The sequence below is a fragment of the Bombus fervidus genome, chromosome 15, assembly GCF_041682495.2.
Source record: "Bombus fervidus isolate BK054 chromosome 15, iyBomFerv1, whole genome shotgun sequence".
In the NCBI taxonomy this organism is placed as follows: Eukaryota; Metazoa; Arthropoda; class Insecta; order Hymenoptera; family Apidae; genus Bombus; species Bombus fervidus.
The window spans coordinates 8,829,024-8,847,373 of NC_091531.1; the positions used below are offsets into that span (position 1 = coordinate 8,829,024).

General features: G+C 37.7%; 1 protein-coding gene across 5 annotated transcripts in view; it reads left to right on the forward strand.

The window, feature by feature from the left end:
- Dnc (phosphodiesterase dunce) overlaps window positions 1-18,350 on the forward strand; it is a 367,304-nt gene that overhangs the window by 124,035 nt on the left and 224,919 nt on the right. For 3 of the 5 annotated variants that reach the window (XM_072017679.1, XM_072017676.1, XM_072017678.1), the window contains exon 3: window positions 9,294-9,640. The exons of the other annotated variants lie outside the window; for them this stretch is intronic. In XM_072017679.1, coding sequence (XP_071873780.1) covers window positions 9,498-9,640 — 143 coding nt within the window. In that variant the 5' untranslated portion in view covers window positions 9,294-9,497. The remainder of the gene's footprint in view (window positions 1-9,293; window positions 9,641-18,350) is intronic. 5 annotated transcript variants of the gene reach the window in all.

The window sequence follows — 18,350 nt, forward strand, 5'->3', positions numbered from 1 at the left end:
TCTTCGAGATTCTAACATTAGAACATAATTCATAGGAAGACTTTTTGGAGTAAGCTTATGGTTTCTCCCCAAAAAATTGTTGTTACTGTACCTGTTCATTTAGAGTATTTGAAGATACTTTAGTAGAATTTACAATATCTGTTGTTAGAACACTTAGTTAAAAATACTACAGAATATAATATGTATATTTGGACCAAGGTTAGGTTTTAAACGCTGTCCTTGACGAAAACCACTGTATTTACCTGTTTGTACAATTATGGAATTCTAAATATAAGTATTTGGCAACGTTATGTCATGTTAATATAACTAAAAATCTCGAGATTTGCCAACAAAATATTTTTAATACGTTCCTATTACGCCTCTGTTTCAAAGCAACTTCTTTTCCCATTTTAAAAATCCATCTAATTTTTGAACTCGATTCTCTCAACGTTAACATCACTTCGCACGAGAAAAATTCCACAAATATGTAGATCCAGTGATTCGTAAACTGAATATTCGATCATGTTTTCGAAATACGAAGGAGAAATGAGGTTTAGTAATGTGGCGTGCTTGAAATTTACAAGCAAAGCAGATTCGACCGAGAAAAACATATCAGCATGGAATAACAACGGCTGTAATAAAAGATCAGAGAAGTTGGCGCTGGAATTTTGAGAGACACAAGATGAATTTTGATATCTCGCTGTGCGTCGCGGTTTCAGTTTACCTGCAGTTGATTTGTCGCTATTTTGAAATGTCATTGCGATATCGTAGACATATGTCATATACGTATTTCTATTTTAAACTTCTTCCTGAACGTTTTTATATGTTTAAAATGCTAAAAAGTGACATTTTCCTTCGTGTATTTATCTCCAGAAAATTATTAAAAATGTGATTTAAATTCGGCTGAAAATTTGAAATTTGTATATTTGAAAGTTTTCTTTACAACTTGTAGATTTTTATTCAGAAGTTAACGTTCGTTGAATTAATAAAATTAATTTACAATATGCTTGTAGCTACGTAGCAACTAAATATTATTTTCATTGATATGTAATCGATATAAACAAATTTCTAAATATCAATCGTTTAAAAAAGTAATAATTTATCAAAAAGAGAAAATGATTCACGTATCGATATAATATAATCGACGCATCAGAATCAGATCTCGATCGAATAGTAGATCGCATCTTGAAAGTTAGCTCACGTTATACTCGCAGATAAAGACATTTTCGGGGCTTCGATAATTTTCTAAAGGAGCTTATTCCACTGGCTTGTTCGATCTAAATACGTTTGACTGTGAATATAGTAACTTTTCTTCGACAACTAGGGCCATTGAATTAATCATAAGTACGCAAAGCAATTACTTGCACTTCAATGAAAACAAGGGAACAACGATATCGCACAATTACGGTTCCAACTAGGAAATACGGCTAACTGAGCTTCTGTTTGATAATTTGTATGTACAATATGCGATATATGTCTGCGCAATTGTGGCGAGCATTCAAAATTGCCGTATAAACGCGGCACCCAATAATTAATTGCTATTGGTAGCTTTGTTTCTGACCAAAATTATAAATCTCGGATTAAAATGTAGAAATTTATTGATAAAATTACACGTGAAAATATTTGAAACTTTCCCGAAGGGAAATCATAAGAATTTTAGAATTTCTAAAATTCTAAATTTTAAGAAAGCATCGTTAAAAAAAAAAAATAATTATAAATCTTCTACAAAAGCTACAGGTAAAACTATTCCGAATTTTTTCGTTTCACGTTTTATATAAATTGTTTAGAAAGTATGATGGAATAAAAAATTATAGCCTAAAATTGCGTTAGAAAAATACGAATGTTCGGAAAATACGAAAATGAAGGATGTCTGCTGAAAAGATGATTCCTGGCGTCTTAAGATATTTCGTGCGGACGCGATTCGTCAAGGAGATGAGGAAAAATTGTACGCTCACGGTATAGACACGAAATATTTATTAATACGAAACGTAGCAATTCGCTGGGGACAAGTGGGACAAGATACTCGTCGAGTAACAGTCCACGCGGACGTGTCGGATCGCGAGACAGCATTATGACATTCCATTTCTCTGGTAACGAACATTAATTGAACAGCAAAATTGGAAACGCGAGCCACGAAATTGTATAATCGAATTACGGAATTCCCTCACTGACGACATGATTCGTGGGACAGAGGAAAAAGTCTCGCTCGGATTAGTATCGTATACCGGTTTCGTCATTCGTATGCAAGTTTTGTTAATTACTTCATTAAAACTTTACTTTTAAACGTTATCAATAACATCCTGTTGTTCGTGCTATAATTGGAAAAAGGACGATTATAAATGCAAGAACGAGCGGAAAACATGGAATAAAACTGTTTTGTACGAGACCTGTTTTTTTTTTTTAATCTCGTGTTCAACGTCACGCGCGTCTTTGAAGTTTACGAGTGCAGGGTCCTGGTGGCTAGCTGTTCTTCATCGCAATAGCTCGTCGGCACGTTGCGGACTGCCGCCACAACCGGATCGTGCTCGGTAATTTACATCGACGCTTGAAAAACAAAAGTAAAAGCCGATCCCTCGCGGGAAAGCCGCGGCGGTTTTTAGGCTCAGCGCACATACACGAAGACACACGCGCTTACATTATCGAGACAGGACTTATCCATAATAGTGTGTTGTACGAATCAATGTCTTTAAAAAATCTAGGCTTCTTTCGCCGGTGTCTTCTTTCGTTGCGTGTTGAGCGGATTACGTAGGTCGTGTTGTACTCTTTTAATGTTGTACTTAGTATGAGCTTAGTATGCCGCAAGTGTCGCTGATAGGTTGGTTCGGTGTTGACGATAAGCTCAGTTGTGTGAAGCCTCGTTTTCGAGACAACTTGTATTTTTAATTTTGAATATTTTAATTTCGTCGTTCAAGGTTCGTAGACGTACAAATAAAATACAGAGCATTCTACCGAATTCATACCACGGCTGATCTCCGTTGACCAATAATATTTAAAATAACGTTTTTAATAACTTTTAATTCCAATATCCTGTGCAAAAATAGTTCAAATGAATTCAAATAAATTCTCCAAATAATCGATCAACATTTCATACGACACATATCTGTTGATTCCACAAGAAGACAGTAAATAATTGCTTTTGATCGCTACTCTGCCAATATCCATCTATCGATACTATAAATCGAGCAAAGTTTCCATACGAGCGACAGTGTACGTACCTATCGGGTTGGCAACTAAGTGATTGCGGATTTTGTCATTAGGTGGTATTGTCAAAATCCGCGATCACTTAGTTGCCAACCCGATATAACCCCCAATCGTTACATCGCGCAACATCTTCACGATACATTGGATCCTCGATCCTACAAGACGCGTTAGCGAGTCAGAGTTTCAATTTCTTGGAAAGTAGCACTTCGTTGAAGAGATGGTACGTAGGTAGGTACGCGGACGATTAATTATATCGAAGCCCTGTAATTGCAGCGCGCTCTTCAATTACTGACCTCGTCGAACCCTCTATGCATCGTTCCCCATCGACGAGATGGTCGAGACCGCGTTGTATTCGCTCGACTCGTGCTTTGTACGTCTCCGGTCTACGAAATGAAGCCCAGAGGGCGTAATCGACACACTTTGTGCTCTGGTAATTTGATGATCCGCGCGAAACCTCGTAAGGATCAACGATCCTTTTCTTGACAAGCCAATGGCTGCTGTTCTCTGTGCTAGCGCTCTTGGTTTTCATCGATAAATTATGCTCGTTAACCTGCCGCTAATTACACGCTAAACTCCTCCGTTTTCATTAAGCGCCCACCCCTGTAATCTTGGCGAATTTCACTTTGATCGGTGACTCGAACGACCCATCAACTGGATGAGTGAAAAATTTATCAAAAGGCTGTCTTATCCGCTGCACTAGTTTCGCTTTTAATCCTCTGCGTCGCCACGTCATTTCGAATGTCTCGTAAAAGTGTTGCGATTCTGTTGGCCACTATGGGCAGCAGCAGGTAATTCCAACATAGAAATTCTTCAACGATTCCAATCGAAAACTCTAAGATCCTTAATAGATGCACCTTGGTACGTTACCAACGAAACGATACATCACGACCTCGAGATACTCACAGTTAAAGAAGAAATATCCAAATTGAGTGATAGATACAACATAGGAGTTAACAACCACCAAAACCCACTTGTTACTCAATTACCTGACACGGCGGATCAGATCCGCGGGCTAAAAAGACATTCCCCTTTAGATTTAAGCATCAGATTCAACTAGAATCGAACATACAATAAACACTTATTAAACACGACATAGTACCACGCGAGAAAAATTTACTTACAATGCTCAATGAGAATTGATTGTAAAATTCTTCCAAATAAAAAAAAAAAAAAATCTGTTGGGTTGTAAAATTCAAATTCCATCGGTGCGCGTAGCGTTGATTAAATAAACGCACGTTAAAATAATTTTTGTTATTTAACGAGGTTCAGAGAAGATATTAGCGACGTTTCTTTGAAATTGTTACAAGACAGGAAACTAGTTATTTTTAATTTGTGTAATTCTGAACGATTAATTTAATATTCTTCGTGCTAAATAGAGAGATACGTCAATTTCAGTTGGAAGAGTAACTGAACGAACCGCTTGTCATAATCCTTCACTATGCAATCCCCTGTCTGAGAGTTGCGGAGAAATCTCTCCGGACATCTTGAAAGTCACGCACTAAACGTAACTGTTTTTAACCAACCGTACCACGAGATTCTCTGCCTGGTCTTATCGAAATTCCCCGGAGAATCCTGTCAAACGACACGACCAATCCGCTTTCTACAGCGCAACCGAAGTTCCAAGCGAAAATTTTGTCAGCTAGTTTCGCAGCTCCGAATACAGTTAAATTTCACGTACGAGAAACTTCCGCAAACTGTCCTCAACGTTCCCAGGTTTCATCTCCGAGTCAAGAAAATCCCATTGCCGATCTTTGAACGCAGGATCTTGGGATTTGTGTCTCAGGCGCGTGTTTCGCGTTTCTCTATTTCCACACAGCCGCTTGCATTTCTTTAAAGTTGCGTGGGATCGATACCGCGGGACAGTGAGAAATAAATAATACACAGGGTGTATGGTGAAATCTTGGGACCCATTTCAGCGATAAACAGCAGGTACAAAAGCAATAAAAAAATTGATACGAACGCGTGCTCTTTACAACCTCGTTGCAAAGTTATAGCCATATTTGTGTTTCAATAATCCACAACTGCTTACTTTCATAAAAGATGCTCGAAATAGCTAGCCTCGGCCTGCATGCAGTTGTCGTATAAAAGAATTTCGCGAACTTACAAAATTTCCAGGTGCGTCTGATAACACAGATCGAGCTAGCTATTTCGGGCACCTTCTGCGAAGAAGGTTGCCGATTATTGAAACATAAAAATGGCCATAAATTTGAAACAAGCTCAGACAGAGCACGTGTCTCTCTGTCCGCGGTTCTCTCTATCCTAAAGTAGGTTCGATGTATTACGATACACCCTGTATTGTGGTTGATAGTTGTAAGTCTAATCATCGCGGAAGTTGTAGACGTTAAAGTAACATAGCGCTGGAATTTTGGATTAGAACTGGACTAGGAATTCTTTATGCGTTTGAGGCGATGGGTCGTGATAGTGATAGGAAGAAACACTTGCGTATATTTAACGATATATATATGTCTCGGGTTCTCATTATGATTAGGGTTAGGGGCGTGTAATGAATCTTCACTGGAACTAGCCATCGTTGTTATACAATCGAGATAATGTTGATTGGCACAAGCGTGAGTATTACAGAATCGTCAAGCAACCGCGGTGATTAGACACTGATGACAATGGTCTTAGGTTCGACGACGAATCGGCGGTCAACGGGATAGCATAATGTACTTTCCTCCAAAGTCTAAGTCCGACTCTTTGTTAGAAACGTTGAAGTATCCACTGATCGTAAAGACGTTGTTTTACTCGCTGACGAGATCGCGCGAGAATGTTACTCTCCGTCACGGTGACGCTGCAGAGGAAAACTATGATGGGGTGTGTCTCAGGGCACGAGATCGTCGGATTCTTCGAGAACAACCCTCGTTCGGGAAGCGAGGGAAATGGACGTTGCTGTTAATTGGTCAATTTCTATACTTGTGGTTAGAGAAAGATGCTAGCCGCCTTTGAGAGAAAGTTGCTAGTGGGAAGCGTCGTTCGTGAGAAAGGCAGATCTCCCGTAGCTTCTCGTAGTGGGAGGTGGATTTAAGGATTGTTAGAATAAGGACTGTTTGTCCGTTTGATGGACCTTAGTTAACTAAATCCTACGATTTATAGCAGGTCCTTAGGCTAGCTGAAAATATTCTCTGAGGATGTATCTACATTTGGCGATCATCTTATGCGAAGAATAGGGTCATTGTGTAGCGAGCCACGGAACAGAAACCGTTGGAAAGTTTACTGTCGAGTACCGCTACACGTTTATGGGAAATTTCTAAGTGCAAAAATACATTTTTAAAAAATGTATATAATATAAATAATATATGAAACTAAATAGCTGCTTGCCCGCACTTTGCTTTTACACAACTTAGGTCTGTTAGCTTCTGTTCGAACAGCCTTTAGGAGTTGAATCTCGAAAAATATGTGCTTCGGTTATTTTTATTATAAAACTATAAAGTTGTATTTATGCACAGTCTATAGTATTAGATGAGTAGACAGAGTTTTTATGCAAATCTATATTTTTATAGACTAATTCACAAAACACAATTAAAAAGACAATTGAAAGTAATTAAGAAATGATAATTGTACATACACGAAGATATTAAAATATTACGGTTTGCGTAATTTTTCAATCGTCCCACATCGACTGGATGACAGGATAAAGAATACTTAATTAGGGAAGTTAATGTGCAGGCTGAACTCGAAGAGGCCGAATTACTCGATGACCTATTTGCATCGACACCGTGTCACGGTCGATCAAACGTTTCTAGATGACTTGTGCTTTCGGTTAAGTATAGTCGATGGCGATCTTTCGACGTTCACGATCCCCTCGCCGTGAAATTAAACGCGTCGAATCAAGGACGCCAATGCATCCCTCTTTTTCTTTGCCAGAAGCGCGCCGGTTCCTCTGCTTTTCTTCCATTGCAATTTTTTCCAACGTTCCACTAGAATTCTGTTCCGCAAAAAAAGAGGTTAAAATGGATGATTCTGGTCTTTACTTTAGTTCTGGTAAACGATAGTTCCTCTGTGCTCGGATCTAATCGAGTTTTTTTAGTCACTCGAAGCGCCATTAAACTCTCGTCCAGATGTAATTATTTGGGGAAAACCTGGATGCGGGAAATAGAAAGAATTTCGTGTTTTGAAAATAAAAGGAAAAATTCAGCTAATGCCTCTCTTGTTCAAAGGGTTAACGAAAGTTTCTAGGAATCGCGAGTTTGATTGGAATTCTTGTTACGAACGATTCGTCGTGATCTCAAAATGTCAACGTAATCTTTGTAAACGATATATGCAAGCTGCGTTTCCAGGAAACAAAATTTTCTCCTTTCTTCGATACTTTTAATAACGGACACTCGAGCCACGCTTTTAGAATTAAAAACACGATTCTTTTAATCATAAAAAGTAACAAACATTTCCATTATGTGATGAAGAATATTCCATTTCTGTTTTTCCATTTCCCACGTCAATAACTTCTTTTTTTCTTGTCTGCTGTGACGAATTTTAAAATTCCAGTAATTCAGCCTTCCAATAGCCTTTCTAACAATAATACTAAAAGCACTCTTTTGCACGCTAATAACAGAAAATAATACAATTTCCAATTTGTAACGTAGAACATTTTATTTCTCTTCTTTATACATTTGTTTACTTTTTTATAAGATCTTAGATTGAAATTATCTTTCGATCCACGATCCTGTAACTAAATAACAAATTGTTGTCGATTTCCTGGTACAGTGGAAACTCGATACGTTCGACTAAACGTCGGCATTAATGTATCATGTACGCTATTGAACTGGCAATTGAAAAGCAAAGTATCGTCGCTTGTTACAGCGTAGTTATGCAAATCTCGCGTGAGCACGTTCAGTACTGACGTTTTAACGTGGACAAAAACGTGTTTCGATCATCTGCGAGAGTCTAATCTGCAAGCAGAATCGAGATTCGTTCGTTAAGAGACGCTGGACACGGTTTTCTGTTGCAATAAATAATTTCTCTTTGCATCTGACATTAACGAGCGCTTGTCCGTCTGTTTAATAGTTATCTGGTGTTTCAGTGATGTTTGTAGGAGGAATAATCGTTAGGAACAAAAACGAGTTGCCTTCTGATGTAACGATCTTGTTTTGACAGAACTGCGTAGTCGGAGGGAAACAGAATGGGAAATTGTCTGAAAGAACATTTCGCAAGTAGACAAATAACGCTATAAAAGTATCTCGTTTTAGTGAAAGTTTGAACAAATTTCGCGTCTCACTTTCAGGCCGATTAGAAATAAAATGTAGATTAAAAATTATTGCGAAGAAATTGTTGCATGGAAGATGGTGCGTAGAGACTTAAGCTTCAGCGAAATAGCGAAAGAATTGAGTGAAATTATAAGAAACAAGAGAAACGAACAATTTTAACAAATGGCGTTGGAAACTATTTCTGGAAAAATGGACAGTGAAAACGCGATGAAACGTGGCACACAGCATTGGTAACCAGCAGGAAGAAAGAGCTGGCATAAATTTATGCCAAGTCAGCTGGTGAATTGAAAGAGTTCCTTTTAACCCTTTGTGAGACGATGAAATTACGTGACCTATCCAATTCTTCCGATAGCGCGTCTTTGAAGACACCAGGAAGAGATCGAGATTGGGTGTCACAATTATCTCTAATTTGATTAAATTCCAAAAGAAAATCCACGATTCGTACACATTGCGATAATTTAATACGATAATTTCCTGAAAATTCTCCACTCAAAATCCTCTGTGTACATAAATTTCTCCTTTTCTTCGTAAAATAATAGAAACAAAGTATTCAAATACTTCCCACTCTCAGTTACCTCATATCCATTTTTACGAAGTTCTAAGAAAAACTCTGAAATCATCTTGGCAAACGATAATTCCTTCTCCCTCAAAAAAGCACCTTCTACTTTTATCTTCGATTACCAGACACTCTGTAAAATGTCACACTTTCGCGAAAAGAATCTGCATACTGTGTCGCCTATTAAAAATTAATCGACACCTTTCAATTTATCATCGCGGCGTGAATATCCTCGAAATTCTGAAAATCGCTCTAGATCCATCGTTTTAAATCTCGAACAAATCTCTTACAAAGGGTTAGAGACTCGTGACGTCGGTCAGCTTCGCTGTTAAAAACGTCGCGTTTACGATGCGCAGCTTCTCCTGACCGGATGCCAGACGAAACGACGGGCATCCTTTGCGCAGAGATCAGCCATGTCTGTTTCGTAGCGAATCGGAAGTTGGCAGCAGAGGTTCCCGTGCCAGCCGACGTGGGATTATATGAGTGATGCTTGCTCGAAGAGTCGTAAAGGACGACGAAGAGATCGCGTTCTGGTGACGTAACGCGCGACACGCCGGAACATGAGCAATCTACAGGTACCGGAGCTTCGGCTTCCGGCCGGCGATGGCGGTGGTTCGACCGGGTCAAACAATAAAGGCACCGCGCCTCTGTTGCTAGTTCCCCAGACCAACGTGCCCAGAAGGAGGCATTCGTGGATATGTGGGTGAGTCTCTATGGGAATTTTAATTTTCCAAATTTTCCAGATTTTCCATTTTCCGCTGTAGATATTTGCATAATTATTTTTTGATATTTCTGCGGATTTATTAATTGGTTGTTGTAGATAACGTTAGATAGTCGAGTTTTCAGACAAATTTTATTATCGCCATATAAATATTTTCGTGATTCGTCGATTGATCTTCTATTGGATAACATTCTTTCCTTTCGAAGTATAAAATCAGCAAATCCTGTCTTGGAACTCACGTTACGAAGACACGGAAGAAAAATATTTCTCTTGTCGATATCACCAGTCGTTTGAAAAGATTCTATCATACATACGTCCTGGAAAAATACACGATTCGCATAAAATCATCGACAGAAAGAATACCAATGCTTTCGAATCACTGGAATCGTCAGAATCGTCGATACGAACACTTCGACCGTACATTGCCCGATTATTATGCAGATCTGCCGAGGTAAACGGTTTCCTCTGCGTTTGTCACGGGAAATTGGATTTGCGAGACCCTAGAGCGAAAAGAATTCTATAGAGACCGTTCGAAGTTCCCTTAGAAATTCGTCGTTTCAGTCCTGAATAATAATGCCTCGAAAATGAATGTTTATAACGAAATTATCAATTTTCGATTTTTCGTGATTCCTATACGAGCTTAGGAAAGCATTCCAACACTCGTCGTAGGAAAGCTTTAGATTAGAAACAAGAGAGAAGCTTCGATAGGCGAAAAGCATCGCAGGCCAGCGAGCAATTCTCGAGGTTAGGATAAATCGTCGCTGACATTCGTATGGTAGTTACAGAACATTAAAATGTCGTTTCGAGGCAATTAAAGCGGGATTTAATCGAAACTGTGCATAGCAGGCTGCAGTGGAATTAGTTGAAATTATGCGAATTTCTGCAGCACTCGAAGTTAACGATACAAGTTTCCATGTATACTATGGCCTTTTAAACGCTGTAGACACGTATAACAATCTTTTTGTACTTTTGAAAATTGTTTCTTGACTCTAACGATGATCTTCTCCTAACCTACGTTAATTTAATTTTCGCTCTTCCAGTTAATTTTTAAGCTGTCTAATTTTAGACGGTGGCTTCGTCCCTTAAATTCGAGTTGGCACGATCAAAAGGAAGAACGTATATAGCATTTTCGGTTGTTATCGTAGCGAAAGTTTTATTCAAAGGAAAGGCAGTCCTTCCCTTTCGAGCAACGAACCAATTCCATCCTTTCGTCACTGTAAATTCACTCTATCGCTTTGATCGCGGTTAGAGTTAAGTCATTGAATTTCCTTTTCTGTGCGCCACCACTTTTCCTTCCGCCAAGATTAATTAACAGCCCGATCCCTTCTCCATCAATCGCACGAACCTCATTAAAACTCCACAAGCAAACCTATTAACCCAAAAGCCATCGACTTCTACAGAAAAAAGATCAAAAAGGAAAGACGCCTTGACTTTTCAACGGCCATCTAATTATTTGCATATTTGTATTGATAAAATAATAGGATTAAGAGGGGAAAAGAGAAGGGACTGGAGAATAGCTGAATTTCAGTTTCAAAATGTGTGCATCGGCTCGCCGCGACCAGAAACCTCGAAACCGCGAAAGTATTCGAAAATATATCTCGTTATGAAAGACATTGTCTTTCGTTTTGTATAATAATAAATTACTGGTCAATAATTCCGGTTAATTATTGAAGATACTTCGACCATATCGACGGTCGATTATTACAACAATTTATTACAAGATAACGTCGAGGATCTCCGCGATGTTTGCAAAATTTTAGCAATTTTTTAATTACAAGAATATTTCAATTTACGATGAAAGTCATTTGAAAAGTAATTTCTATATTTGTATAATCTTATCGGAAGATTTTACCCGAGAAGACAATTTTCTTTTTGTCCAACTGTTGAAATGGCACTCCATTTATCGTTCGATCGCTAAAAATGAAACTCAATCTCGGAAGTGCAACACGGTTCGCAATTAACAAGGAAAGAGAACGAAGAGATCGTCGTGTTAGCTGTTTCCTCTTGACGAAAAACGGCCATCTTTTTTCCTGCTGCAACATTCGCGAAGCTCGATAAGGCTTTTTGTCGCGTCTTACCGTCCATCCCTTTTCTTCTCTCCCTTTCCTTGTTTCCATTGCCATTCCCGCGACAGCAGCGAGACAAGCAAATCCTCGATAAGGCGATTAGAGATTCTGGAACACAGTCTTTGGTCTCCGTTTGCTGGGCAAAAAGAAAAATAGCGAAAACCACGCTACTTAGCTTCCAGAAGAATGCTATTACCAGTAAGACGATCGTCATTATAAATCTCTAATGCGGATGCTGGTTATCATCTCGCTCGATGTTGCAAGCTGATTACAGTTGTCATTCCCAAACGCGAATTTCTACAAAAAACAAACATTGTTCGTCATCAGTTTTTTAAACCTTTATTCGGCGATAACTTTTTGTTTCGAAGGGTAGATTAACAAAAATCCTGGGTAGACAGACGTGGATAAATCGTGGATGATCATAGCCCACCGAAAAATCAATGGAAACGTTCATGGAACGCTGAAGTTAAATTTTGAAAAATTGTCATTTGATGGTAACATTTTTTTTGAAGGGTGGACAAACGAAAATTGTGGGTGGACAGATGTGGACAAATCGTGGACTATCGTGGACGATCGTGGCCCACATGGAAACTAACGCAAGATGCGCTGATGTTAAATATTTTTAAATGTCCATTTCGAGATAACGTTTTTTCGAAGGCTGAATAAATGAAAATTCTGGACAAATCGTCGACATTCGTGAAATAACGTAAAAATAAAAATCAATGAGAATGTTCATGGGGCGTTGGTTTCAGATTTATTAAAATTTCCATTCGGCGATGACTTTTCTTTGAAGGGTGGACGAATGAAAATTCTGGATGGACAAATCGCGAGGAAAAAAATTAAATTAATTAAAATTCTATGAATAAGATAACGAAGCATTGATTTCACTTTATAGTTGTTCATTTGTTATTCCAATCTTTATAATCGTGAACAAATTTTAAAAGCTTTTGATAATTTCAGATCAAACCATAGATTCGTCGATTGCCACATTAGCAAATTTCACAAATTTTCGATAATTAATCATTTTAAATCAAATGATAAACTCATCAGTTTCTGTATCTCGCAAATTTCACGAACGTTCGATAATTTCAAATCCAATCATAAAATCATTAATTTCTACAATTCTCCTAGCAGACTCCACAAATTTTCAATAATTTCAAATCCAATCATAAATCCATTAATTCTCGCATCGCGGTGAATCCTATAAAATCCCATATATGTTTTATAATTTTACTTCAAATCACAAACTCACAAAAAAAAAAAAAAGAAAGAAAAAAAAGAAAAGAAAATAAAGAAAAGGATGTCAAAAATCGGTAAGAATAACCTTCTTCCTCGCCGCTAAATTGATTTCGCTGATAAAGAACGCACGGTATAATCCAGCCTGATATTAGCCAAATATTAATTCTCCGCTCGTCTGACGAATCAATGTAGATCCATGGATGGATCGAGGAAAGACAAGGCACATCTCGGACGCGTGAACAGAATTCTAAAAGGGATAGAGCGCGCGTGACGCCTTTGAGGCATGCGTCGCTGTGTTTCTGCAAACAAATTCCCATTAATATACGGCACACGCGTTTACGTGGTCCTCTCGAAGTCCACAAACTTTGCCAAACAGTCGCCACAGACGATTTTAAGAACGAAAACCAAGTAGATAGAGCATAGTTGATGCTCGTAGGTGGCCTTTGATCCTGTTAGACCAGGATGTTTCTTGGATTACGATTATCCTGACGATGGTAATGATAATATCATGAGCGTGTGGCACGTGCTTGTGATGCAGATAGGATGTTTATTACGAGTTTGGTTCGACGACGTTTCTAACTGCGACGATGGTTATAATTGAGATTAATAAAATAATTATTCTTCATAGCGAGCAGCGATGACGATATTTCCGATTCGAATTTCGATTTGTTGTATGGTAGAGAGGCTTTGTATTTTTTATCGACTTGAAGTTCCATGTTGCTTAATATTAACAGAGAATTAATAACCGACCTTGTTATAAGCAAATTTCATTATAAACGTACAAGGTACGTAAATAACAAGCATAATGTATTACGTATTACGAAGGAGTCGGTGTATCGTTAAAGGAAAAAAAAAATCGTTGGATATACAGCACGATATTTATTAAGATAAGAATGAAAATTATATCATATATTGTACGTAATTCGATTAATTTGTTTGTTTCGTGTTGCGAGTGTTGCGAGTGTGGGTCATGAAGAAATAAAATAGCCGAGGACCATAAATTCAGGAACTAATTAGATGCTGTCAGGATAATAAATCTAAAGCAAGGAAGATGCTATTTAACGTTTCAGAAATTATTTGAAAAGGTGGCCAAATTTTATTAAATTACGTTATTTATAAAATGTCAAAGTTAAATTAGCAAACGTTCAAATTCTACGAAATTCAAAATTATTAATTCAATTTATTAAACTAAAATATTTATTTAAAGAAAAAAAAAATGCTTATTCGAGTTGCCGTCTAAGCGAAGAAAATTAAAAAATTATTAAACAAATAGCTCGATCACGTCTACGCTTACAAAAAGTATAATTAGTTTTCCAGAGTTGGCCACGTTGCCATTTACTGACATCACAGGCTTATTAAGTTGAAGTAAAATTAATTTCCTCGTCCGATCCGCGGATAGAATCGTCTCGTTCTACTTCCGGTTGAAAACGCGGTCCAAGGGATCGTTCTACTTTCCGGACAAATTAATTAACAATTTTAAACTGTGTTAAATTTGACCTGTGTTAAAGTACACGGACGTCTTGCTAGGAACAAACATCGAAGTTTGCTCGTTGCACGCCACTGAACTTCCGTTCAAGTTTATGACTTCTCAGTGCGTTCACTTTTTGCTCTCCTCCCATTCCTCTTGGAAAAACAAGCCGTAACAACCTTCCATTAACTTCTGATCGAGCTAGTTAGTTTCTTATATAAACGTAAAGTATCCACGTGTGCGAACTTGTCAATTTTTTTGCGTTTCTTTCTTTCTGCAAGGAAAATAGAAAAAGTGGAAAATTTCCAAGGAAATTGGAAATTCTCGTTTAATTTCTTATTTTCTATATTCATGGAATAATTATCGTCAGCTTTATCTCGAACATCAATCAGGAATTTGTAGTACTTGTTTTTTTTTTTTTTTTTTTTAGGTTTGTTGAACAGTTTGTCCGAGTTTCGTCCATTTAAGGCTATTAGACGCTTTTATAATTTTTTAGATATTTTTTAAACTTATTAGATAATCGTTGTCGGCTTTGCAAATTGTCAGGGAATTTTTCATAATTACGTTTTCTCTCGCAATCTTTGTTCTTCCAAAGCCGCGAGGCAATTTGTTTCTCGTCCTATTTGTTAATGCTTATTTTTAATTTATGAAACAATTATTTTGTTCTTTATTTTAAGCCTGCTGTCCTCTTTCTCCTTCTTTTTCACCTTTGCATCTCCTTAAGCATCTTCCTTCTTCCAACCTAATTTATTTATAAAAGTCACGAAATACACAGCAGATACAAAGATTCAATCGAATGATAAAAATATTCAATAGCAAACCAAAGACCGTGCATATAGAACCAAAGACAAGAGAATCTTTCTCGGCTCCTTTCGTGAAAGTTGTCGAATCATTTTCCTGAGCTTTGTTTTTCTCTTTCATGCTGTTACGCTGTTCGAGTAATTTTCTTCTTTCTCCTAATCAAACGGTACTTAATTAATTACCGAAGCAAGTGCAGCGATGTAAATATTATAGTTGGAACGATATCATTATCGACTATAAGCAGGTAACTGAAATAGTTCTTGAAATCGCCATAGTGGCACGGTAAAGTCTGGCCGAGGTTAAATCCTCGTTAGCACGCGCCAACGAGGCAATTAATTTCGACTGATCGCGCGTTTGATTCATCGATAGTAATGGAATTGCCTGCAAATCTGTCGGGTTCCATCAAAATCCGTATAGAGTTTAATTGATGTCGTTCGATGCCTATAGGTTGAAACAAAAGCGATTATTAACGAGAACTTACGCTCTGTTGGATAATAAAGAAGTTCTTGCCTATTATCTTCGATCTGCGCGATTACTACGCCGTCGTTTTATTCCTGATCGATGTTGAAGATATACTTCGTTAATCAATCGAGATTATTATACCACTTTGTATGCGTGTGATAAGTATGTATAAAAATCTGTGTATTGTACGTAATCGATGTGTTATTATTAAATTGCAAATTCTCAGTTAAATATGTCACGAAATACTAAATTTCTTAAACGTTCAGATTTTGTAACTTTCGAATCGCTTATGAAAATAAGGGCGATAATAAATATCGCCTTTGGATTTGAATTTTAAACGTAGATATTTGAAGCTTAGATCGGCGATAAATGACCAAATCTTAATTGTAAATCTCTCGATAAGTGTCTTGAGGCGATTCTTTTTTTTTTTTTTTTTTTTATTTAATATTCGTTGTTTTCATTTCAATAGGAAGGAAAATACTGTAGCAATATTTATGGAAATATTTTCAGTGAAAATTCTATGGTTACTATGTGTTTGATTGCGTTGTAAGTGTTAAAAGGGTTAGTTAGACGAGCACGGTGAGAAATGTGAAAGGACGTGGTTGAAGTTCTTTTTCTGGAAAGTTTCCTCGATATTGGAACTATCGATTTTCATAATTCTTCTTTTTCTCTTCTCGAGTATACCTCCTCCGTGAATATTGCTTATGTTGGTACAACATAATCTGTTCTATAAACGCGTTGTTTGATAATAACTACACGGCAACATAAAAATCAGATAAATATAGTGCAGGTTATAGAAGATCTTCCGGTAAATTATTAAATCACTGTACGCGGCCAACACGACGAAGAATATTTAATTAATTCTTTAAATAAAGATCAAAGAAATAGATCTTTCAAACTAAAATCAGAAACATCGTTTGACGATGTCCAACAAAAAAAAAGACTGTCTGGAAAGGATCACTTTGTAACAAGAAATACGACATAATCGGTTTCACCATCAAAGAACGTATTTATATTGAAACGTTGGATACAAAATGGACCAGAAATGGAAAATTCAATTTTCTTATTGAAAAACCAATTTAAAGTCTTAATAGAAAATAGTACAAGAAGCAATCTAAAGAATAAGCAAACCCAGTAAGAACTATCACTGTTCAACGTAAGAAAACCTACTCAAAATTTCCAGGCGTTTGTTGTTGGACTATCAAATCGATTGCACGTATCGTCGCTCTCGAGTATCTTTCTGCCTATCGTACACTTATTGCTTTAAGGTTCGTAAATCAGGTTCGTAGACTAGAATCCTGAACCAGATTCGTAGACTAGAATCGTGAACCAGATTCGTGGACCAGATTCGTAGACCAATTTCGTAGGCCAGATTCGTAGATCACGTTCGCAGACCAGAAGCTATGCACGTACGCGCGTTTCACAGTGCGGCATCTGGACGAGGATCCGGGACAAAAATCAAAATTCACTGGCCACGTTGGCAAGCCACGCTCGCGGAGCAGATTCGCAGATCAGGTTCGTAGACCAGCTTCGTAGATCAGGTTCGTAGATCAGGTTCGTAGATCACGTGCATAGGACACGTTCGCGTGTTTCACAACGCAGCCCCGGCTCGGTTGAAATATTTTAGATATTTATTTCTTTGACTAAGCCCACACTGTGACGTTTAAATAAATAGCATCGATTCCGAAAACAAGCTTTCCACTTTTTCACAAATATTATGCAGAAATCGTTCATCCTCCCTTGTATTTCGTCAGACACTGTGCTGATGTTTCCACGTGACATAGAACAGAGTTCCTGTGCAACTTTTCAACTTTTCTTGGAACAAGCGTGGTCGCAGATTTTATTAAAAAGATAAAGAGCATCCAGTGCGGCAATATCTTTCCGACACTGAAAAGCCAAAATTACGGAACGGCTTGAACCGTTTTTTTTTTTTTCTAAATTGCTCCTTGAAAAAAGAAAGGGATCTCCAAATTGGAAATTAAAATTATACATAATTTGCCTTTGCCCAAATTCCTCGTATTTCAGACGTCACAAACATTTCTTAACAAGAGTTAACAAACAATCTAATTTTCAAGCTAATTTTCAAGCGTTCACATTTCGATGTACAAAAGATCAGTACCAATTCTCTGACGATTTTTGATTTGAAATTACTTACAGGCTGACGATATCATCGAACGATATAAAATCAAAGTCCAGCGACGATTATTCCGATTTTTGTCCAATGTACATCGCACTGTACGACGTCGCGATTAAACGCGTAAAACGCATCGGCCACAAAGAAGTCATCGTTGCTGAAGCACCCCTGATGGTTCATATATGTATAGAAAATAAAGAAAGATGAAAAAAATAGCTGCTGCACGAGCAGCAACCCTCGAAGGGGACCTTTGAGCGGATGCCACGTGGAGAAGGAAACGAGTGCCTTCCTCGGTCACGTTCCTGCCAGCTGGCTGCAACGAAATTGAATTTCCGATCCCTGTTGCCTGTTCCGCGATCAAAGATCTGTATCGATCATCCTCGATCATCCTCGATCACGCTTGGCTTGTTAAAATTTGTATTCCCTGTTTCTTTATCAATCTTGCGAAGTTTACGTGATTTATAAAATAGATTCGACATTATCGAGCCTCTCAGGTAGTTTGAGGGAGCTTCCAAAGCAAAT